The following is a 26,219-nucleotide window of genomic DNA, read 5'->3' as shown; positions in this document are numbered from 1 at the left end:
ATATTTTATTCGTTAACAAACATAAAATGGCAACAGTTAAAAATTTTAAATCATTGAGATAATATTTCCGGTCATTTCCATACAATTAAAATCACGAGAAATACGCAGACGACAATCTATTACGATTTATCTTTCTTATTGTTGCATTAATAAAGCTATTTTCATTCGCCAAAAAAAAAAAAAAAATAAATAAATAAATAAAATAAATAAAATAAAATAAACACCTCTTGGAGCGATTGGCGTCAAAATTGAACCAAAGCCTGTTTACATATGGATTCACATATATTCCAAATTTCAACCAGAACGTAGCATTGCTTCTTGAGATAGGGCACTCACAATGGAAAAAAAGAACAGGCGATTGCGCTACCCCCTTTTTAGCTGTTGACACCAAAATAAAATCAGCTCTTATACCCACTAAGGGCTACTTGCCGATAAAGTTTTCTTTCATTCCGTTCATTATTTCTTGAGATACAGCAGTCACAATTGACGACAAAAAACGCTCTATAGCTCAACCCCCGTTTAAGTTATTGACACCAAAATTGAATCAGCACCTGTTCCTGTTAATGGCAACATATGGGCCAAATTTTGTTTGATTCCGCCAGTTACTTCCTGAGGAATAGCAAGCACGCGTAACTCGAAAAACGTCCCATTGCTCCACCCCCCTTGGAGGAATTCGTGCCAAAAACCAATGGGCACAAATTCACATAGGGGCACATATGTGTACCAAATTTCGTTCGATTTCATGAGGTAGTATGAGCTGTAGAGCGGTCATAAAAACTGGTCACCACACACACACACACACACACACACACACACACAGATAGACATTTTCCAAAAATAGTCGAAATGGACTCAGCACACCTCAAAACGTCCGAATCCGTCAAAATTCCAAATTCGAAAATTTGCACGAATCCAATACTTTCTTCTATATATTAGATATAGAAGAAAGGAACAAATGATACAAATGTTTCCGTTTCATTGTCATCCGCTATCTCTCCGTGGCGAAAATTTAACAGTACCGCTGCGGGCAGAGATCAAAAATATATTTTTTATCTCATAAAATCAGCAACGTTGAATGAAACTGTTAGGCTTTGTTTATACCCAAATAAACTTTCCCGACATACTGTTAAAACAAAGCGACAAAGTTTTAAGTTCATGTGAGTCCAGTAATGTGAACAACATAATGTGTTTTCGTTTCGTTCTGTTAATTTTATTTTATAATTTCCTTCCAGTTTCGCCGAATTCTTTCCGACGTCTTAAAGCCAAAGCACGATGACAGACTCCTGCTTCAGTTCCTTAGAGGTAAGAAGATAATCATGTCATTGCCCGTCCACCAGTTTTCGGAATCAGAGCAATATTCACCAGCCGAGTTGAACCTCAATAAAAAATTTGAATGGCCTCTTGGAGGCCTTCAACTAATCGGGAGGCTTGAGTGCCTGACTAGGGCCTGATTCGGCTGGTGAATATGGCAGTTATTCAGAAGCCAACTAGAACCTGCATCAGACTTCCGAATCGCAAAACAAAGCCTTCTTACGACGTAGGTGTTTCAAAAAGTAAGGTCACAAAAAACAAAAAAAAAAAAAAAAAAGTAAAAAAAAAAAAAAATCGCAAAATTTGTCGCGAAGTTGGCGAGAAAACTTGGCGACCAGAAGATTGCGTTATATCGCCAAGTGTCCGCCAAATTATAACATCACTTGAGTTTACATCGAAATTAACAATGATTTCGCCTCAAAAAAGGGGCAAAAGACCACTTTTGGAGCATACGAATGCAACCAAAAAGGGAGGTACACAACTAAACCACACTAGGAGTATAAGTACCAAATTTCAACTTTCTAGGACATTCATTCTTGAGTTATGCGACATACATACACATATACACACATCCGACCTTACATACGTACATACAGACGTCTCGAGAAAACTCGTTGTAATTAACTCGGGGATCGTCAAAATGGATATTTCAGGTGTCTGTACGTTCCTAGGCATATATCCACGTGTGATAGGGTCGAAAGAAAAACTCAACACTCATTCGGGAGTGAGCAAAATGGAAATTATGGCCAATTTTGGAGTGAAAATTTTTTCGCGAATACAATACTTCCTTTTTTGTAAAAGGAAGTAAAAAGGAAGTATTGTATTAGCAAAAAAAAATTCACTCAAAAATCGACCTTAATTTCCATTTTGCTCACCCCCGAATGAATGTTCAGTTTTTTTCTTTTTTTCAACCCGACCACACGCGGATAAGTGCCTAAGAACGTATAGACACGCAAAATGTCCATTTTGACAATCCCCGAGTTAATTACAACGACTTTTTTCGTGACGTCCGTATGTATGTGCGATGTGCGTATGTATGTCGCGTAACTCAAGAACGGTATGTTCTAGAAAGTTGAAATTTGGTACGTAGACTCCTAGTGAAGTCTAGTTCCGCACCTCCCCTTTTGGATGCAATCGGGTGTTTCTAAAGGGGGCGTTTGCCTCTTTTTTGGGGGAAATCATTGTTAATTTCGATGCAAACTCAAGTGGTGTTTAATTTGGCGAACACGTGGCGATATATCGCCAGTCTTTTGGTCGCCAAGTTTTGTCGCCAACTTGGCGATAAATTTGGCGATTTAAAAAATATATATATTTATTTATTTTTAAATCTGGTTTCAATTTGGCCACTCTGTTGGTGATATTTATAGAGTTAACTATTGAATCACATTAAAATTGCCAATAATGGGGAAGTAACATTAAGTTGGGGTAAAAGGAAGTCATATGATGCACACATCAACTCGTTTCAAAGTAGGGGCGGTTGTTGTTTTAACTTTCCTCTTATTGCGTATCGGATTTACTCATGCTTGGAGGATCCGCTTTCCCTTTTCCGTTGAAAGCGGGATTCTAAAATTGCGCTTTAGAACTTCGACTTCGTAATAATTCCGTGGGGAGTGTTTCGAAAGCCCCTTTCCCTAACATCATGAAGGTCATCTTAAATTGCACTTTTTGGAATTTCAGCTTCGAAAAATTACCGGTGGAAAGTCACTGAACCCATTTCATCCCCTAACTCTCGCGGTGGCCACAAGGAAGAAATCTCAAGCATTAATGCTATAATATTCTTTCAAATATAGCAAATTACATGAATATTAAAGACTTTTTTTTGTGTTTTATTTCCATTTCAAGTTTTCTGCCTGGGAAAAAAACCACCCTTAACGAGTTTACTGCCAAAAATAAATATGTTTCAGTGCAAGATTTATTATAAATTACGTTGGTTTTTGCTTTATAAACTGCGAGTTTCAAAACAAATTTCCAATTTGTTCATTTTGGAAAAGGTAAGTTATGTTAACTATTTTACTTTGCCTACTAACAACGCGGGGGGGGGGGGAGTACTTTTCTTCTCATACATTCAGGTTAACTTTCTTTTACTGTGGTATTTTCAAAAGAAAAAAAGAAGTCCTTTTTGCCGTTGAATGTCATAATTTAAAACTTCTTAAAGCTTATGCATTTTTTTTTCCATTGCAGCAAGGCGCTTTGACCTCAAAAAGGCTGAAGATATGTTTAGAAAGGTAAGTTTATGCACAATCATTGCATTTAAAAATAATTATAATTTTTAGAAACATTTACTGATGAATATTTTGAGTTGGGCTCTAACGCTCTAAAACATCTTCCGTTCTTGGGTATTTGCCAAATTTAATGACAACAAGCCACTGCTCAAACGCACATTATGACTATTAGCTATCGGCTTTATTATTTCTAACTAGAAAGTCGTCCGTCAGGGTATGACGGGTGAAAACTGCTTATACATTTGAACGAAGCCATTGCCTGTTTAGTCATATTTTGCTGGTTGAAATGGTAACCCTAAATCCAGTGGATTAACCTTAAACTCCAGTAGGTAGCGTTCATTGTTGACCATTCTTTCGTTTCTTTTTTCTCCTGAAATGACACACCAGTAAAACAGTTAAGTGACCGGATCGAGTTCAGCCTGGTCACAATAAAGCCTTTCCCTGCATGTGAAACATTACCAAAACATGTTATCAAATGATCATGCCGTGGCGCGACTTTCATTGTTGAAACTCGCGGGTTACTTGATCATTGTCTATTATTTATATGAGAATATCTAACAAGCACCTTACGGTGTGACTCTGATTAAGGCCCCTGTAGTAGAGGAGCCGACGCATCCGCCATTTTGGAGCAAACTTGATCCAGTGCTTCGTAGCGATAGCATTGCTGCTGATATTTACATTTCTTCAGCATGTGTTAAATTGAGTCAAATGGGTAGTTGTTCGGCTGTAAACTGTGCAAACAGCTCCAAAAAAAGGATTTCAGCTCTTCAGATTTGCAGCAGATGCAGAAAGAAAAAAGAAATGGATAATTAATAGCCCGCGAAGTGACTGGCAGCCTGGAAACGACGCCAACTGTTTCCAAAATTTCGCCAATGCTCACTTTCGCTCTCCGACTCTCTCGTTCCCTGTTTGGCGAATGATTGCCAATAAAGGTAGCTTTCCCTGTTGTACGCTTGCTCCAAAATGGCGGATGCGTCGGCCTCTCCAGTTATAGGGGCTCTAACTCTGATAACTTGAACCATGACTTTGCTAATGTTGACCTGTTTTTGGAGAAGTTCAGTGAGAAAGGGGTGCGTTGTTAGCGCGGACTTGAGTTGGAACTGGGGATGCACGGCCTCCAATGCTTATTATTATATCAAGAAGTGATAAATTATGGTGGCAGTGCATCCCGATAAATATAAATATAAATTAATGTTTTTTCAGTAAGTTACCGCCCTATAGCCAGGGCTGAGGCAGAAATACACCTCCAGCTCAGTCATTCCAGCCGAGGACTGTAGTTTCGTGCTTATTAGCACTCATCAACCCGACATAGGAAGCGACTGAGCTGGAGGTGAAAAACCTCCTTAGGAAGCCAAGAGTGCCAAACAAATTGGTAGCTAATATAGAATTAGCACTGAGCAGACGAGTGACCGAAACAATGGTTCGGTTCAACTCGAAGATTGAAGGCAAGGCATGGTAATTTCAGTAAATTACCGCCCTATAGGCAGGGCTAAGGCAAAAATACATGAAATACACCTGCAGCTCCGTCATTCCAGCAGAGGACTGCAGTTTCGGGCTTATTAGCACTCATCAGCCGGCATAGGAAGCGACTTGCGGTAACTTACTGAATATACCTGCCTTGCCTTCAATCTTCGAGTTGAACCGAACCATTGCTTCGGTCACTCGTCTGCTCAGTGCTAATTCTATAATAGCTACCAGTTTGTTTGGCACCCATGGTTTCCTTAAGAGGTTTTTCACCTCCAGCTCAGTCGCTTCCTATGCAGAGCTGATGAGTGCTAATAAGCACGAAACTGCAGTCCTCGGCTGGAAATGACTGAGCTGGAGGTGTATTTCATGTATACATTAATGCTATATTTTACGCATTCTTAATTTCAATTATAATTATTAATGTAACGCGAGTAAATATAAATAATTTGGGAGGGTTTGTGTTATGACTGAAAATCTGCGATGTGACTCTTATGCAAAATGCGAGGCTTGCAAGATTTAAAAAAAAAAAAAAAAAAAAACTTAACGTGAAAGCTTTTTCGGATATGAGGTTCATAGGAGTGAGGCCGAGACCTCGGTCTTAAAAAAATTTGTGAAAAAATAAGATCGTTTTTGATGATTTGAAAAGTATTTTTGAGGGAATACCTTCAAGAGTCTCCCTTCTTGCTACAAATGTGCATACTTTTGAACTTTTCACTTGTCTAGCCCTTCAAAAGAATGTTAATGGTTGATGCTTCCTTCCCCTTCTAATAAAAATAATGGATATGAAACTGTCGAAAACTAAAAAAAAAAATGCGGGGTTCTAGCCTCAAAAAGGTGTCGAGGTGTCGGTGATAGAGTTAATTTTGGTTAAATTAGATTCGGGGGGGGGGGGGGGGGTCTGTTACATAAAAAGCAGCAAGAACTGTGTCAGAAACATTTTAAGAGTTTTTTTTTTCCTTTTGCCTCCCAGTATTGGTTATTTTGAATTGGCTTTAAAAAATTGGGAAAAAATAAGATCGTTTTTGATGATTTAAAACATATTTTAGAGGGAATACCCTCAAGAGTCTCCCTCCTTGCTACAAACGTTCATATTTTAAAATGTTCTCTTCTCTAGCCCTTCAAAAGAATGTAAGTGTTTGATCTAATGCTTCCTTCCCCTTCTAATAAAAGTAATGGATATGACACTGTCAAAAACTATAAAAAAAAAAAATAAAAAAAATGCAGGGTTCTATCTCCAAAAAGGGGGGCGGTGGTAGGGCTAGTTCTGGTAGTTTTGGTCAGATATAGGTTCAAGGGGTCATTTACATGAAAAGCAGCAAGACTGTCAGAAGCATTTTAAGAGTTCTTTTTTTTTTTTTTTTTTTGCCTCACAGTGCTACTGCTATGAAATTTTAAGCATTCCCAGCCCTATATTTTGTTTTGCGAAATGGCGGGATATTTCAGCGTGCCGCAGCTATGTGCATGGCCAGTGGAACAGGTTTCCTAGAAATTGGATTGTCCCGTTAAAAGCAGGTCCTCTTAATCTTGGATTAAATTAACCGTAGTTGCATAAACCTCTGTTTTCAAATCAAAATTCGTTTGCCAAAGTTTTTCTTATATAATGATTAATCGACAAAAGTGTACTGAAACTAAATGCGACATCACATCACTTGTGTGAAACTCTGAAAGCAAACGTCAAACGAATTTTCCATAATCACCCCTTAACTCCCAAAGTTTGGATTTTAAAACTATTTTTGAATTAACGAAAATCCCCCCCCCCCCTCTTCTCTTTCAAGTTCGTTTGACAAGCAAAGTTTTCTCAAGTGTTGATCCAAACTGACCTAAGTTGTGGGGGGGGGGGGGGGAGAAATCACTTTCTGCAGCTCACATTTTTAGTTTCCCGATTTAATTTTGCAACACAGAAATTTTTTCATCAAGATATAGTTCAGGGATTCTCAAACTTTTCCTATTCAGGGTATCCTTAAAAGAATTGGAATTTTATCACGATACCCTAGTCTAGTTCTATTACACACATGTTAATGTTGTTACCATGGACACTTCGCGGTATCCCTCGCCTCTTACTGCTAAAGTCCTAGATCGTAGCTTAAATAAGGACACGTCTGCCATCTTAATGCTAAATGCCGCTTTCTTTCTGGCCCTGTTTATGCAGCTGGATTTAACCCGGCGTCAACCCGGATTCGCGGAATAAGTCCGTTTAATGCATCCAACCCGGCTTCAAGCCGCGTTCAATACAGGAAGGAATTCCCTCCACCTACATTGAAGGATTATTGGCGGATTTTTCCCACAGTGCATTGCGTGGTTACGTGTCTCCTCCTCGTTTGTATTTATTTTGGTGTTGTTGTGCGTGTGTCTTTTTGCGTTGGTGATTTTGTTTCAAAACTAATTTCATCTAATTATGCAAAAATCCAACTGCAGCATTCGATGGGATAGCGCCGACACGAAAGCGTAAGGGAACGTAAAGGAGAATCTACGATTTGACAAAAACGGCTCTTCCCATCAACCCGGCTGCAATGCCCCTTTTATCCACCTTCCGCTTCAACCCGGAGTGAAGCCGGAGTGTGCATAGACAGGGCCTTATAGTCCGATCACGAACCAGGGTTGTCAACTCCTAAAAATGTTTCCCCCCTAAACTCAACTCATAAAACCCCTAAATGCGATTGGATAAATTCATATGACGTCAGAAAGTCACGTGATTCTTAAACCGTGACGTCACACATGGGATTAAAAGGTCACGTGACCAGTTCTACTTTTCGTTGCTGAGTGAATAGTGAATAAAGACACTTATATCGTTTTTATGTGATTTCTGATCAAAACCCATGGTTATAAAGGCTCAAAAAATATATGAAAGTGAAAAAATAAAATAATCGAGAAATAACATTTCCAAATTTAAAAGGAAAACATTTTCACCTGATAAAACCCTAAAACTTAAACCCCTAAGTTTACCCCTAAAAAAATCTCATTCTAAAATTTCCCCCCTAAATTTAGGGGGAAAACCCCTAAGTTGGTAACCATGCCACGAACAAATGACCCTTGTCAATCATTTGAGAAAACGAGTCCATTCTTTAAAACAGGTAGGAAAAGAAGAAAGTACGCGTGCCACGTTTTTGAGTTGAGCAACATTTTGGCGATACGAAAAATTAAGTTGCAGCAGTAACTGCATTGAATTGGCGAAAAAGTAAAATTGACAAGCTTTGCATTCCTTATTGCAACCCTACTCTCGCTAATATTCAATTGAAATTAGTTATAGGAGGCGTTGTTATCTCTGACCAATGGCTGCTGAAAGAAGTGAAACCAAGACCCACCCACTCACGTAGGATATGACCTGTCCTATGAGACATTTGCCGTAACCGCACAAAATTAAAATATGTGTAACCTCTTTGGCTAATTTCTTAAATTCCAAAAGTTGACGTATTCAAACTCTAGAACCAGTGAAGCACTTAGAAATACCATTTCAACTTTCCTTTCTATATCGCCCCTTCACGAAAATGGACAGTGGGGTCGTTTCCAAAATTTTAAAAGTATTTGTTTCTGAAAGAGCATGCTTAAAAACATAGGATCTGACCATTTTTTAAAATAATTTAAGTTTAATATAAAAAAATTACTTAAATCGGTGCACTTTCGTATTTTACGCTTCCGCACATCACAAATGATGAAATGACATTCACAGAGCAAAATATTTAATTCGAATCTTTGCTCACGTGTATTGGCAACGATAGGGTTGATAGCAAGCGTAGAGCGCAATTTTAACTCGCTTCTTGATTATCATAACGTGGAAACGCGGAAGAAAGATGCGCCAAAGAGCACCATTTGTGACGTCATCAAGAGAACACGTTTTGTTTGAAAAATTGGAAGTTTTAAAAAATTAATTAGAAAAAAAACAAACAGTTGGGAAAATGAAAGTATTTTCTGGGTCAATTTTTTTTTTTTTTGCTTATTCTATCAAGTTTAGTGACTAAAAGTACTACTTTTCACTAAAGGAAACAACCCCATTCTGAAAAGAAGCGTAGCCGAGGGTCAACTCTTCGCGGTCACACTTTATAATGAATTAGCGTGTTTTGCTTCTTGATTGAGGTGCTTCTTGAATGTGGATTAACATAGAGTGAAAAGGGCTAATAAGAAACTACAATCAAGAAGCAAAGCAAGCTGCTTCGCCATAGCAGGCATAGGAAGAAAGGATCGTTTAGCCCCAAGATGGCGGACCTTATTCTACAATTCGGGGCTTTACTCCAAGCGGCACGATTGGTTTATCCTGATGCAGTTGATTCTGCATTATTGGTTTAAAGTAAGTTACTTAAGAGCATGTTTTCCAGAAAAAAAAAAACTTTTTCGGTGCATAAAATGAAATACCTCTTGTGTAACAGTAGGCATTCAAATCTTTACTTTTTTTAACTAAGTTCTGACTTTTCGTCATATTAGATAATGAGTAAGATTTAATTGCAATTAAATGTTATGTTTTATATTTCAGCACCTCCAGTTTCGAGAAGAATACGACGACGATTATCTTCTGACAGAATATAAACCACCAGAGGTTAGTTTTAATTCTGTGCAAACATTCTTAATCGGCTTCTTAATTTAAAATTATGTATGAAAACATTAAATTTTCAAAAAATCTACAAATATGATTTGGAGAGCCGAATAAAGGAGGTTTTACCTTACTCTGAAACCTGTTTTTGGGCGCCGGATAGGGACCGAATAAAAAAAAAAAAAAAAAAAAATCGCGAGTAGAGTAGATGCAATAAAAAATATTTCTTTTATTCGGTGGGTTAGGACCTCATAAAAAAAATGGCTCAATATCTTACGATATAAGTAGGAATTGCTTCTCTAAACGAATTTAGAACACGGCAGCTACCTTGAATCTCTCCATACCTTTCATAATCTGATTTTCAAATTATATATAGAAACATTTTTAAAAAATTTGTTTACATATGTTCTTATTTTACACATAAAAAACTATTCAAACGTATAACCATTATCCTCTTGGAGTAGGTATTAAAATAGAGGGCGCAAGTCAAATCATTGGCTTAGCAAAAGCTGATCCAATGACCCCCCCCCCCCCCCAAGTCACGTGACTCAACAGCGACGAATGGTTGGCACGTTTTGCGTGAAACGAGCGAAAGAAACCTGATTTCTTCCAATGCTTTACTTTAAAGTCAATCACGTGACTTGGGGTCTTCGTTTCACGAATGAAAGTCTTCACTACCCTTTTATCTCTTCTCAATGGTTATGATTTGACGATACTGTGTCGCACTCGCTTAATAGCTTACTTCGTTAGTGATGTCCCAATTTGATTAAAAATGTAGTATAGTTCCATTGTTTGTATTTCCTGCGGCAGATGCATTTTCATTATTATCATTGAACATCAAACAATTAATCAGATGGTATAACTTTGATATACCCCCCCAAAAATTACACGCCAAATCTGGCACTCCCTACGGACTTTTTAGGGTTGCTGTTTCTTATTTTGGTGTTGCCAATTTAGATTTTTTTCAGCTTTTATCTTTTTGTTGTTGCCAAATTTAGTATTTTCTTGCATTTTGTAGAATTTTTTGAGTTTTTTTCTTAAAGTTTTGTGGCAACAATTTTTGGAAGTCGCCAAATTTCCGATTTGGGGGGGTATATCAAAGTAGTTCCAATCAGATGGTCGAATAAATAAAAATATTAGGCCGCAGAATTAAAAATCATAAATATATACATTTATTTACAATCAATCACCAAAATTGTCAAGCGCCTTTTTTACACCAAACTTATTCCGGTATCTTCGTAAAATTCCTATTTATGGAATACTAAATTGAAAGTTAAAGTTATTATTTTTCTTCTTGCAACGCAACGCCTGCAAGGCTTCGCTCTATCTTTTAGCTCGATGGAAGGTTTTCCTGTCCGTTACAGGTAGTCCCCCTCCAGCGATAGCGACAAAATTACTCTTAGCAGGGCTTAAAACGTATTCTTCTTCCAGATCTAGTAGTTATTACTGGAGGATCGGAAGCAGTGCTGTCCTTGTTTGGTTGATCTTTTTCGGATTCAACATTTTCGGGAGATAATGGTGCGACTGGAGAAATGTGAGAGGTTGGAGTAATATCACTTTGGCTGATATAAGCTGGTTTTAGCCTATCAATATTTACATAAACTGTTCTATTCTTGATGCGAAGTTGAAAAACTTTATCTTTTCGATCAAGAACTTCATATGGTCCTTCATAAGGTGGATCAAGACTTTTCTTTATCCTGTCGGTTCGTAAGAAAACATGAGTACAGGTTTTCAAGTCTTTGCTTACGAACACGGATTTGTTTTGACACTTAGGTGACGCAGGGCGCATGTTTCGCATGTCATCCTTCAATCGTCCAATAAATGTTGCAGGATCAGGAGGAGAGCTTGTCGGAGAAAGAAATTCTCCCGGAATTCGTATAGGAACTCTGTCGCGTAGTTGTGGGGAAGGCCGGGGAACAGGCTAAGAAAATCATTCGAAAAAGAACTTGTGTTCGGCTCGTGAATCCGTATAGTGGTGAGCGTTTAAATAAACAAAGACATTTCAGCATAAACCCAAGAACGGTGAATTCACCCCGCGACAAAGTGAATTCACTGATAGTTTGATTTGACAGCATGATCATACGATCTTATTGTTATGGGAGAACTCTAACTCCGAAATGATATGAACATACATTATGAAAGCAGATAATACAATTGAAAAGTTGGCATCACAAACATGAACTGAGACCGAAATATTTTACGAAGGGTACTCACGTACATTCTAAGTTCTCACGCCAGGTAACGGAAAGCTGAAAGTCCAAACGAAGAATAATCCTTGAGAGTTCGTAAACATAACCGATTTATTGTCCCACTTTTTCACATTACAAACGGGAAGCAAGGTCAGCACAAACGCACAAAACAGTGGCAGAACAGACATGTGGTCACAGCATATTAAACATCATGGCACAGCAGTAGAACACAATGCGAAGCAATCACTCATCAAATACCGGCACACCGAACTAAAGGACCGCTTAGGAGCCATACTCGGCCGAGCGAATCGGGCCAAGAACCCTTCGCTCTTCAACACGGCGTTCCGATGCAAGCAAAAAATATGATCTCTCCTTAAAAAACGTTGCGTGGCCTTTTTATCAACATTTCATGGAAGCTTCTAGAAGAAAAATTACATCATCCCAATAACCGACTCGAAGCGGTTCCCTGTCCAATACAAATCATTTCAAAACCCAAAACTTTCTCGCGGTTGGTTAAAAGTTCAGTGACCTCAGAAATGCGAATCAATGACGTCATCATAAACTTTCCAGCACGCGCAGAGAAAGGATTCAGCCAACAGCTCTCGATCGGCGCCGGGAATCGAAACAAAAAGAAACTGAATGAATGTGGATTACACCACATTTCCCCCCCTTGACAAAGTTTTGAAAAAAAAAAAAAAAAAAAAAATTCCGGCCAGCCAAAAAAAAAAACGTCAAGTACAACCAGTACAAATAGACACAGGCACACAGCAGACGCTGTAAAGTTGCCTTTGAGAGCAGGTGTGAAAAAAAAATTTTGCCTGAAGATGGAGATCAAAAAAAAAAATTAATGTGCATCAGAGTCATCATAACCCAAAATGTTCAAATTCTAAAAAAAATGTGCCACACAAAAGGGACAATCATTGGGAAACAACTATTTACAAAGGCTCAGATTTTCAAAAATTTTGCAACATGGCAAAAACAGCCTCAAACTTCACTAATTCCAATTGAGCCTGAAAATTTCCCAAGAGAGCATCAGTAAACCAAACTCTTCAAATTTCAAAGTTGCCAAATTTTCTTTTTAAATCAAATATGTACAATGGCATCAAGCATGGCCACCCATACAAGTTTTCAAAATGCCATACCAACAAACAGAGAGCAACATGGCCAACAATTTCAAAGTGTAAAAAAAAAATTTCGTTTTCAAAGGTTCCACGAAAAGGCCAGAAAAAATTTTGCAAAGCCTCTCAATTGTATCAAAATAAAAAAAAATCCTCTTTCATTCCTCTTCATATGTACAAGGATACACAACATTTTTCAAACCAGTATTAAACAACAAAAATTTGATGCATTAAATTTTTGACATGTCATTTCACAATATCAAATTCAAAACTTATTTCCAAAAAAAAACCTTGCTTCCATTTCAAAAATTTTCTTGAAATTATTTCAAAATATTTACACATCATGCAATCAAAATAATTCAAATGCAATTCACTTTATACATACAGTGTTTCAGCTAACACAGAACATGGGTGCATCAAACTTTCAATCAAAATCAAAAAAAAAAATTTTCACTTGAGAAATGCACAAAACTTTTCATTCCAGTCAAAACAAAATATACTAAATGGCCATATTTCAAATCTTCAATATTTACAACCACTAGTGGATCTCAAAATCAAAATGTGTGTACACACTTCAACCAAAAGAAAAAAACATTTACAGCATTAACTCTGATCAGAGATGTTAACTATTCAATTATATCACAAAGAAAAAATTGCATGCTCTAAATTCACTTCAAAAAAAGCATGGAATTTCACAAACAAACAAAGCAAATGTACATGTGTACGCAGAATGCCCATCATTCAAATCATTCATTTCAAGTTTTCACACATCATTCAATTGGTACTCAAGGAAGGTTATAATTTAGAATGAGGCACGAAGGAAGATTTTTTCTTCACTTCACAAATCAATTTTGTACAAAAAAAGATTTTCCAAATCTGTGAAATTTTGAGGTCGAAATAAAAAAAGGCATCAGATCTGAACAAATTTAGATAGCCAAAAATGTACCTCTACAACACCAAAATGGGGAAAAAGTAAAGCAACATCATTAGGTAGGTGCACCAATTTCAACAGGGCTCAACCCAACCAAGAAGTACCATCAAATGAACCTTTCACATTCAGCAAATCATTTCAACCAGTCAACCTGCAAAAAGGCAAACAAAAGTGACAATACACAAGTCAAATATTTACATCAATGCATCAAGAACAGCATATACAGCACTTGAAAACAATTCAATCACTCTGTTATATATATAACCCCACATGGCTGTCAAATTTCATAATACTCCATACACCATCTTGACACAAGGAACAAAAATCAAAAACAAATGAAATTTTTCAATGAAAAACAAATGATCAAAAATGAAACAAAAAAAATTTCTTTGTCAAAAAAAAAACAAATCAGAAGACGTTGGTGAAAGCTGCACAAAGCAGAAAAAACAATTCTTGAGATGCGGGGACTAGTGCCGGTTCCAATGAAAAAAGGGGGACTCACAAAATTAAAAGAAAATGTACGGCCGCGATGGACAAGCAGAGCTTTCAAGAAAACCAAAACCAAACACAACGGCATGCACAATCGAAAACTGCATTTGCATTGACAATTTTGACCTCTCGAGACGATTCTGAGGCTGCACAGCAGTCCAACCATGCATGACGAAATGATCAGAAATGATCTCATCCAGCCCGCATACTATTTGCATCACAAGAAGAGGTACTCTTTGTACTGAAAGCAACAAACTAACTTCTGAAAAACATTTAAAATGGGACAAAACAACTTTCAAAATCAAAAGGAAAAATTTTGTGTTTTTCAAAAAAAACACCTTGATACTTTTTTTTTTCTTTGTTAAAAGAAAACAAACTGAAACAAAAAAAAATATTTTCCCTAACCAATATTTGTTTGTGTAAAGAGTTATCCTAACCATGAATTACATAAAAAAAAATTTTACAATTTCAACAAGCAGCCAAAATGAATTTTCCGCCACAGCATAGGTCAACTCATCATGCACATGGAACTCCAAACCTACCAAGAAAGTACTGCAATGCAAAAGAATAAATTTTGACCAAAAAAAAAAAAAATTTTACAAATACTTGACCGTGAGAGTAATTGAAGAAAGTTCCAGAAGAACAAAAATTTTACTTGAATTTTTCAGGAGACCAGTCCAAATTTTCTTCATTTTTTTTTTGTCAATCTTGAATTTTGAATTTAAAAGTTCTTGCTGAAAAAGAAAAAAAAGTTCGTGAGAGTGTTACACCAAAAGAATGTCGTCAGCTACCACATGAGGACGTCAACAGGCATGGCACAACGTCAGGTGACAGGAGGACACCAAAGGCTCATCAGCAGCTGGTTCAGACACAGTCAAACACATCATTGGGAGCAGGCGATCACATCTGAAGGGCAGGTCAGCCAAAACATCAGGCAGGCAGCAGATCTCATCAAGGCAGTAGCACGCATGGACACAAGAAGAGGCACTAACGGCGGTTTCTTAACGGATAGGGACATCTCATTTCTGGATCAGGAATTGAAGCTCGAGGGCTGGGAGGCACTGGAGCATCACCACAGGGACTGGTATCTCGGGAAAGGCAAGCAGAGGGCACAGCATCAGCATTCGGACTCTGATGGGGCGACAGAACAGGCGGCTCAGCATCCAGTCGATCGACACTCACTTCAGGTGAAGGTGGTCGCAACACGGGTATGTCAACAGGCTCATCAGGAACAGGGAGTTGATACGGTTGAGGCGAATCAGGACGCTGAACAACATCATCGTTTGGCAACTGATTTTCTTGAAGATAAGGAAGACGTTTCTGGACCTTGATCAATCGGTTGATGTGTATCTTTTTCAGAGGTGCCGCTTTATTATTCAGTTCTTGAATGAGCACAAGAACAGGAGATACTATACGTTTACAAAAGAAAAGTCCACTAAAGGATGGACGAAACTTATTTTTCGACTTAAGATACAGCCAGTCGCCTGCATTGATCTTTCGAGATTTACAATTGGAATTTTGGGTCTCATTTTGTGCCAACTTCTTACTTACAGAATTCTGGTAAACCTCCCGATAAACAAATTGCAATTGCTCTAAAAGTTTGTGCAATTCAAAAGCCGAATCCAAAGATGGATTAATATTAAAATTAACAATGTCTGTAATTAATGATAATTCTCGACCGAAATGAACTAGATTAGGAGAGAATTCAGTAGTTGAATGTGTGGACGCGTTATAACAGGCTTTATGAACATCAACAGCATAATCAAAATCAAGACCTGATGCTAGCAAAGCTTTAATCGAAGTTTTAATGGATAGGTTCACTCTCTCACTCAGAGTGTTAGCTTGGGCATTAGCCGACGTAATGTGCCTTAACTGAATATTAAAAAGCTGATTAAATTTAGCAAATAGTTCACAATTGAACTGACGACCAAGATCTGTCAAAACTAATTCAGGTCTGCCAAACAAAGTGACGTATTTAAAGAACGACTTAGCAACTGAGACAGCAGTTATATTATTCAAAATATACAACTCTAAGTGTCTCGAAAAGGCATCAATGACAGTTAAGATATATTTGTTATTGCCGAGAGGTCCAACAATGTCGAGTGTCACTAGTTGATTGCATTTAACAGGTGAAAAGGTTTCCTGAAAGGGTGCTTTGTTTATACGATGAGGCTTTGCCTGAATGCACTTAGTACAACTAGCACAGTAATTTAAGCAGTCAACATACATTCTCTCCCAATAAACATTTTTAGTTAGAAATGCATAAGTCTTATTTATGCCAAGATGTGAATGATGAGCAATACTTAAAACTTTAGCTTTTAAAGAATCAGGAATGACAATTTTCAAATTTTCCTGATCATCATTAGATGAATTACTTTTGCACATCATTAAAACCAAAGTTTCAGGATGGATACAAAATTTGTTATGTTTCTCAAGAGCAACTCTATTAAGAATATTATTATAAATGACAGATAATTTAGGATCTTTTAATTGCTCTTTTAAAATTGTCGACTGAGTTACTTGCAACAAAGGATCTTTCTCCTTTTCTCCAACATCAATTAAACTCAGCACATTAACACAATGTTGTAAAAGTGTACCAGAATTCTGTACATTATCAACAAAATTAACATTTTGATCAGAACCATCAGTGTTTACACAATTCCCAGTATTATCCTCATACACTTCAACAATTTCCGGTAAAACTTCCCCCTTATCGAAAGTTGTGTCAACCACAGGGTTAATTCGATTATCACGTAACAAAGAAGGATCTGATACTATATCAACTTGATGATTTGTAAGGTCTGTGCGAGAGAGCATGTCAGCAAATAAATTTTTTTCACCAGCCAAATGTAAGAAGGAATAATTGTATTCAGATAAAGTCATTAGCCACCGAGTAGTTAAAGATGCAGGAGACGAGTTCTTACTGTAAAATTTCAGACTTTTGGCATCACATAATAAAAAGATGTGGCGATTAAATATGTATGACTTGAATGCTTCGAGAGTCTTCACAATTGCCATCAATTCTAGCTTTATAGCAGGATACCTTGTTTCTGCTGGAGAAAGCAATTTCGAGAAGAAAGAAATTGGGATAAACAAACCTTCCCTCTTTTGCAAGAGCACACCACTTATTGCCAGACCACTTGCATCTGTGTTCACATAGAATTTCTCATTCCAGTTCGGTTGAACAATATATGGATTCTTGAAAAACACTTCTTGCAATTTTTGAAAACATTCATTTACTTCATCTGTCCATTTAAAAACTGCTTTAGGATGGGTCAACTGATTCAGTGGATGAATCAAATCAGAAAATTTGTATATGAGTGTTCTGTAATATGAGCAAATACCAATGAAACGCTTCAGCTGCTTCTTTGTTTTTGGTGGAGGAAAGGAAGTAATTTTCACAATATTTGACGAGATTGGCAAGACTTTATGTTGAGAAATCTGGAATCCCAGGTAATCTATTTTGTCCATGAAAAAATGACATTTCTTTGGTGACAGAGTCAAGTTAAAGTCTTTAAGGACTGAAAACAGTTTCTGAAGCTTAACCTTCATCTCATCAAAGGTTCTTGAAGCTACAATCAAATCATCTTGATAACTAAAGATTCCATCCATGTTTGTTTGTTCACAAACAGTGTCAGAATAATGTTGTTGTATGCTCGCCCCACTGGCCACGCCAAAAGGAATTCTGTGAAAAGCGTAAGTACCCCAAGGTGTAGTGAAGGAAAATTTGTCTCGGTACTCTTCTGGTAAATCAATTTGATGATAGGCAGCATGTAAGTCCAAAGTTGAAAAATATTTGTATTCTGACAATGAGTTGATCAGGGAATGGATCTTCGGAAGCGGGTAAGATGAATGAACAATTACGGCGTTTAAAAGTCTTAAGTCTAAGGCCAATCTGTACTTTTGTACACCTGATCCGTCATCTTTTTTCTTCACCAGGAGACAGGGGCAACCGTAATTAGATAAATTCCTAGAAATCACGTTAGCCTCTTGTAACTGATTTAATTGATTCTTAGCTTCTTCTTGAAGACTCTGAGGTATGGGGAAAGGAAGCGCCTTAATTGGATAATCATGAGTGAATTGAAAATCAACTCTGATTCTGTCTGAATGACCGAGAGAGTTCAAAGAACTTGAAAAACACTGTGTATTTTCTTTCAGCAGATTTTGCATGTCAGACAGTTGATTATCCTTTAAATGAGCCAAATTAAAATTTTCCAAGTTAAATTCTTTTTCCCTGAGTTGCACAACTTCATTAGACGCCTGAATAAAGTTCAGTGAATGCTCATTATTTTTATTCTCAATCTCCTGAATATGGTCAATTTGACTCAAGTGCCCCAAAGTCATGTTTTTATTGAGATGAACTTTTTGAGAAGAATGGTTCTCAACATATAGATAAAAAGAATTTTTCTTGCACAGCTGCCCATTCGGATCCTCATCAATAGAAATTATCGACTCTTCAATTTTAACTGAATTAACCGAATCACAAATTGTAAACAAAAAATGTGATTTGTTGTCTAACATCCCATGAGCAAAAACTTTAATGAGAGCAGTTTGTTTTGGTTCAACAAACTGTTTAGAAAAAACCTGAACTCTATTCATTGCTTCCAAACTGGGAGATGTGTAAGCACTACAATTATTACACAAGTTTACATTGTTGTCAAGTTCATGAGGGCTCCTCAACAAAGGAAATTTGTTACCGTCATAAAATAATGCATTCTCTTTAGGAAGAATATACATGTTATGTTTAGTTAAGAAATCATAACCAAGAATTCCCACAAATGGAGAATTATCTCTAATGTTCATCGTGTAGAAAGAATGACGAAAGAAATTACTTTGAATTTTAAATGAGAATTCTACACATGAAATAAAATCTACACTGGAATTCACAGTGGATACAGTTATTCGTCTTCCTAAATTTTTGATTTTGACAATTTGTTTAATTTTCTGGACAACATCATCACTCAAAATGCTAAGACTAGCTCCAGAATCAATTAAAAAAGGAAAAAACAAATTAGAAATTTGAACTTTGACTAATGGCAACTTATTTGACAAGTCCTCATGATGTGAATTTTGTAATCTTACATTTACCAGAGCTGCAGGAATAAATTCCTGAGCTTCAACCGACAATGATGACCTATTTTTCACAGGAGAAGTTTGAGTTGCAAGAGTTTTGCCAATTTTAATGACACCGGTGGATTTTTGAACAGGTCTCGAGTAAGTATGACCACTAGAGCGAGTCATATCTGACACATTACCACCACGAGTAGAATTATTTTGGCCAGAAGGGTTTACATTATGAAAATTTGGCACCGAGTTATTGAAAATAGGTGGTTGTGGTACAAAGAGAATATTATGAGGTGTAAAAGACATATTATTTTCAGAAAAATTATGAAAACCAGGTGGAGGAGGTACAGGAAAATCAACACCACAATTATGATACAGATCATTAGAGTTCATGTTAGCATTTTGTGTGGCATTTATGACATTGCTTTGATTTACAGTACACAAGGAACTCATGTCCTTTGCATCATGTACCATACGAACATTTGAATTACCACCTGGACAAGAATTAACAACATTTTTGTCTTTGTTTGGACAGAAATTATAACTATAATTAGGCAAAAACTCTGCAGTATGGTGAACTGGCTGTGGAAAGTGAAATCTGGGCTCTGGGTTTTGTACCAACAGACTTCTATTTTGAATTTGATGATCAGAGGTTACCACTGGTGCACAATTTTGAAAAGACAAAATTTTTTCTGATGCCTGTGGGTCAGATTCATTGTTTGAATACACAAAAGATGTTTGGGAAGCATTAACACACTTAATGGGAGAATACTGTGTACCCATATCATTGTATTGAATTTTATCTTTTATAATTCTCGAAAAACTAAGACAGTTCACCTGATGATTTCTGAACCTGTTATTAAACCTCTGATTTTGACGATAATTATCATTTCTGAAATTATATCTAATGGCTCTAGAATTCAATTGATTATCAGTATTAGAAAAATTTCCCGACACAGGTCTTTCAAAATAATCAGAACGGCCCAAGGGCTCAAAATTTGAATTATGAGATTGGCTGAAAAAATTGTTTCGACCATGAGAAATATTAGACCTAAGTCGTCGCTTTTGAAATCGAGCATTGTTGTTCATTTGTTTTAAATACACAAAACATCTTTCTTGCACATGACCAGCTTTACCACAAAATCTGCACAACAGTTTTCTGAATTGACGGTTTTGAGGAAATTGTCTTGACGACACCTCAAATTGTTTAGATTCACAAGCAGAATTACTAGGAATAGTGTCCAAATGCTCCTGAGAAGCAAACAATTTTTGTTTTGGATAACCATCATTTTGTCTAGCTTTAGACTGAACACCCTTTTTATTTTGATCCAGTTGCAATTCTAGCGAAACAATTTTTTCCTGTAGTGCCAAAACATGTTCATCAGAAAATTGAGGATTCTCATAAGATTTAACATCATCTTTCAATTTTTGCAATTCCTCAATTTTTTTTACAGCCAAGTCAAATGACTTGATGTCAAGTTCTAGAATTTTGACTCTAAAGTCTGACGGAATGGTAGACAACAATTTTTGGTACATTATTTCATTTTGAAATTCAGGATTCTTAATTTTGAAAACACTAGTGGTAATTAATTTTATTCTATGAGCCAAATTCAAAATTGACTCTGATTGTTCCATGTTAATGGAGTGAAAGTCCTTCATAGAATAAGTATTAACCACCGGCTTAAAAAATGATAACAATGCATCAGTTACTTTTGTAACAGAGTCAGAATACCTTAAATCTGGTGTCTCTAAAATATATTTAAGTGCTGCTCCTGACAATTTACTTTTAATGTACAAGACACCTTTTTTTTCAGACCACGAATTAACACTAATTATATCTTTAACCTGCTCTACAAAATATTGTGTTTCAGCGGGATCTCCACTAAAATTAGCAACATTGAGCATGAATGAGGATCTGCCAGAACTGTAAGTTCTACAAGATGCAGCATTTTGAGGGGTTTGTGTCACACTAGCATTATCAACAGTGTTGGACACGGCTGACAAAGTTGGGTCAACCTGACGGGTTTTTCTTTTAGTAGGCATGGTCAAAAAAAAATTAATTCACAACCAAAAATTTCATTTGACTTAGAATGACAAAAATTTCAACAAGAAACAATTTTTCAACAGTAGATGTACAAGCAAACAATTTCCACTGAGCGTTAGAGTTCATTCCCATAATATCAAGTGTTACAAATTTATTTAATTTTTTTTTTTTATGAGCTCGGTTTCACAAGAAAAAGAACTGGCACAACGCCAAAGATGGGACTGGTCACGCACCAAAAATGTCGCGTAGTTGTGGGGAAGGCCGGGGAACAGGCTAAGAAAATCATTCGAAAAAGAACTTGTGTTCGGCTCGTGAATCCGTATAGTGGTGAGCGTTTAAATAAACAAAGACATTTCAGCATAAACCCAAGAACGGTGAATTCACCCCGCGACAAAGTGAATTCACTGATAGTTTGATTTGACAGCATGATCATACGATCTTATTGTTATGGGAGAACTCTAACTCCGAAATGATATGAACATACATTATGAAAGCAGATAATACAATTGAAAAGTTGGCATCACAAACATGAACTGAGACCGAAATATTTTACGAAGGGTACTCACGTACATTCTAAGTTCTCACGCCAGGTAACGGAAAGCTGAAAGTCCAAACGAAGAATAATCCTTGAGAGTTCGTAAACATAACCGATTTATTGTCCCACTTTTTCACATTACAAACGGGAAGCAAGGTCAGCACAAACGCACAAAACAGTGGCAGAACAGACATGTGGTCACAGCATATTAAACATCATGGCACAGCAGTAGAACACAATGCGAAGCAATCACTCATCAAATACCGGCACACCGAACTAAAGGACCGCTTAGGAGCCATACTCGGCCGAGCGAATCGGGCCAAGAACCCTTCGCTCTTCAACACGGCGTTCCGATGCAAGCAAAAAATATGATCTCTCCTTAAAAAACGTTGCGTGGCCTTTTTATCAACATTTCATGGAAGCTTCTAGAAGAAAAATTACATCATCCCAATAACCGACTCGAAGCGGTTCCCTGTCCAATACAAATCATTTCAAAACCCAAAACTTTCTCGCGGTTGGTTAAAAGTTCAGTGACCTCAGAAATGCGAATCAATGACGTCATCATAAACTTTCCAGCACGCGCAGAGAAAGGATTCAGCCAACAGCTCTCGATCGGCGCCGGGAATCGAAACAAAAAGAAACTGAATGAATGTGGATTACACCACAAACTCCATACAGCATTTCAGATGCTGTAGCACGTAATTCTTCCTTCCAAGCTGCACGGAAACCAATGAGAATAGTGGGTAAAATCTTTGTCCAACGAGGAGTGGCATGAGCTCGAATAGCATTTTTAGCCTACTTTCCCAGTAAAAGTCAGAAAAAGAAGAAAAAAGCATGAAAGAAGGCTTAATGCATTTTAAAAATATCGTGAAAAACAAAAAAAAAAGTCAAAAATAAATAAAATAATTAAATAAATATTGAAAAATTAAAAATTGGAAAGTAGGGTATTGAGATGGGGAAAAATGTCTGTCGGTCTGTCGGTCTGTCTGTCTGTCCCCCCCTAATAACTTTTGAATGAATAGTCCGATTCGAACAAACTTTTTTTTGTTCGAAAGATCTCGGCGAGGACACCTCATTCCCCTATTTCACTTTTTGATTTGAACTATTTTTTGTTCAATTTTGAACAGTTCAAAAAAACTTAACATTAGCGCCTTCGGGGAAATTCAAAGCAATTCCGAACTGTGAGGCGAATTTGCTTCAAACTTTGTAGGAAAAAGCTTTTGATAAAAAACTTGTATATAAGATATCTTTTTGATTTGAACAATTTTCCGTTCAATTTTGAACAGTTCAAATCCCTTAACATTAGCGCCTACGGGGAAACTGAAAGTCAATGTAGATTCCGTACTTGAAGGCGGATTTACTTCAAACAAACTTTGTTGGAAATAGTTCTTGACGACCTACTCCCGACCCCGACTCCGAGAATTTAGGGGGACCTGACACCGACTCTGACTCCTGTTCCCGACAATTAATCGGACTCCGACTCCCCGACTTCGACTCTGACTTCGTAGCTTTGGCAAACATTTATACACGGAGGACAAATGACTGACTCCGATTCTTGGATATTTGACTCCGACTCTTTTATCCCAAAATGAGATTGACTCCGACTCCGCTGCTGTGGTTTTAACTGTGAAATAATTATTGTTGATATGATTTGTTTTTATTTTCACGCTAAAGTTTTAATTTAGGTATTTAGTTTTCTTTGAATAAACTCGAAAAATATGCGCAGACGATTTTTTTTTTTTTGACAATGAAAATTATTTCTTTAAGTTGACATTTTATTGTTTTTTTTTTATTTTGGTAAGTGCATTAATTCGTTTAAAAAATTATTTTCGGCAACAGGGGAAAAAGAAACGATTTTTTTTATATGATGTATTTATTTTAATGAACTTATTATTATTTTTTTGTTTTGAAAGCTGTTAAAAAATTTTTTTAATGGAAAGAAGTGTATTAGCTGCTTTGTTTAAAAGGTGCTGCTGTTTTATTTATTCGTTTTTTTGAAGAAAAGTAAGGAATATTTTATTCCTAGAAATCAGCTTAAAATATTTAAAAAAATATGTTTGAAAAAATTTGCGATTTTAGCTATTTTTGAGAATATTGATCAGGTACTAGAAAGTAGTATGGGTATACGGGAAAGTAGGCTCGTCTAGTTCTAGACGGAACTTCTTGTTTAAATCTCTGTGGAAGCGTTCCACTAATCCATTTGATTCGGGGTGGTACGGTGAAGTACGATGCCGTACAGTACCCAGTAAATCATTTAATGCTGTGAAAAGAGAAGATTCAAATTGAGCTCCTTGATCCGTTGTAATTCGTAGCGGAGCGCCAAATCGCGCAATCCAGCCAGCATACAAAGTTTCTGCTACTGTAGCAGCAGAGGTGTCACTTAAAGGATAAGCTTCCGGCCATTTCGAGTATCTGTCCACACAGGTAAGGCAATACTGGAATCCATCGGATGGCGGAAGAGGACCAACTAAATCGATGTGAATGTGCTCAAATCTTGCATCAGGCGGCTTAAAACATCCTAACTCACTTCGTGTATGTCGAGTGACTTTAGATTTTTGACACTGAATGCATGATCGAGCCCAGGTAGTAACATCTTTTTTCATGGAAGGCCATACGAATCGCTCTTGTATCAATCTCAAACTTGCACGAACACCAGGATGTGAAAGGTTGTGTAACGCATTAAATATAGGTCGGCGAAAATGTTCAGGTACTACAGGACGAATGCGGCCTGTTGAGACATCGCATTGCAGGTCATATGAAGAGTCAGCTACAGGGAGTGGTTTTAGCACTAACGATGTAGTTGAATTTCCCGACATAATGTCCCGAAGACCAGTATCTTTCTTTTGTGCAAGAGCCATTTTCTTATAATCGATTGATGCTGACGAGTCGATATGTACAATCTCAACACGTGAAAGTGCATCGGCTACTGAATTTTCGAGACCGTTAATATGGCGAATATCTGTCGTGAACTGCCCAATGAAGTCCAAATGACGCAATTGTCTGGGAGTACATTTGTCAGACTTCTGTTGAAATGCAAAGGTTAAGGGCTTGTGATCAGTAAACAGAATGAATGGACGACCTTCAACCATGTGTCGGAAGTATTTTATGGCTGAATAGGCAGCTAACAGTTCTCTATCGTAAACACTATATTTTTGCTGTGCTGGCGATAGTTTCTTTGAATAGAAAGCAAGGGGTTGCCAAGAACCAGATACTAACTGTTGTAACGCAGCTCCCATACCTAAGTCAGATGCATCTGCAACGATAGCAAGCAACGCTGAATGCGAAGGAAACGCTAGAGTAGTTGCTTCAGCTAAGTCGTTTTTTGCTTTGAGAAAGGTAGATAATGATGTTTCTGTCCATTCTATTTTACGTTTATCATTTTTACTAGCACCTTTTAAATATTCGTTCAGAATAGCTTGAGTTTCAGCAGCGTGTGGAATAAATCTTCTGTAAAAATTTAGCATAGCGAGGAAACGTCGCAGCTCTTTTATTATACTTGGTTGAGGAAAATCTTTTATGGCGGATACTTTGTCTGGAAGTGGCGTAATTCCATGAGTGCTAATTTAATGACCTAAAAATGATACAGTAGATTCACCTAAAACACTTTTTGATGCATTGAGTCGTATGCCATAGTTTGAAAATCTTTGAAATACTTGTTGAAGATGTTCTTCTTCATCCCTAGAAGCAACTAAGACGTCATCGAAGTATGGAACACAAAAGTTCAGTCCCGTAAGTATATTATGAACAAAACGTTGAAAGGTAGCTGCACTATTGATTAATCCGAACGGCATATATAAATATTCAAACAGACCAAATGGAGTAGTGACTGCTGTTTTTGGTATGTTCTGCTCGCGAACTGGAATTTGGTGGTAAGCTTTAGTCAAGTCCAAGGTGGAGAAAATTGTATTTCCTTCTAAAACTTGGAAGCAGTCTTGGATATGGGGAACCGGATATCTGTCAGGAACAGCGACAGAGTTTAATCTCCTATAGTCCCCACAAGGACGCCAATCACCATTTTGCTTTTTAACCATATGAAGTGGACTTTCCCAACTGCTCTTAGAGGGTCTACAAATCCCTTCAGACACCAGGTATTCAAATTCAGCTTTAGCAGCTTTCAACTTGTCAGGTGGCAATCTTCTAGGTCGTGAGAAGAATGGACGACCTTTTGTTTCTATACAGTGCTCAACATCATGCTTCGCTGTCAGCGGTTTCAATGCAGTTTCTGTTAGTTCAGGAAATTCACTCAGCAGGCGATGAAATTTGGACTTTCCATTTACGCATTTTACTGTAGGAGCAGCATTAGCAGACATTTGGCATTTTGACAGTA

The 26,219-nt window shown here is 37.2% G+C and overlaps 1 protein-coding gene across 1 annotated transcript in view; it reads left to right on the top strand.

Moving 5' to 3' along the window:
- Positions 1 to 26,219, top strand: part of LOC129226065 (SEC14-like protein 4) — a gene marked incomplete in the record, with an annotated part of 76,639 nt that overhangs the window by 26,815 nt on the left and 23,605 nt on the right. The window contains 3 exon segments of the mRNA XM_054860647.1: positions 1,233 to 1,302; positions 3,493 to 3,536; positions 9,466 to 9,528. Coding sequence (XP_054716622.1) covers positions 1,233 to 1,302; positions 3,493 to 3,536; positions 9,466 to 9,528 — 177 coding nt within the window.

Source organism: Uloborus diversus, chromosome 7 (genome assembly GCF_026930045.1).
Source record: "Uloborus diversus isolate 005 chromosome 7, Udiv.v.3.1, whole genome shotgun sequence".
Lineage (NCBI taxonomy): Eukaryota > Metazoa > Arthropoda > Arachnida > Araneae > Uloboridae > Uloborus > Uloborus diversus.
The sequence above is the reverse complement of the archived record's forward strand: the minus strand, read 5'-3'. Positions and strand labels throughout refer to the sequence as shown.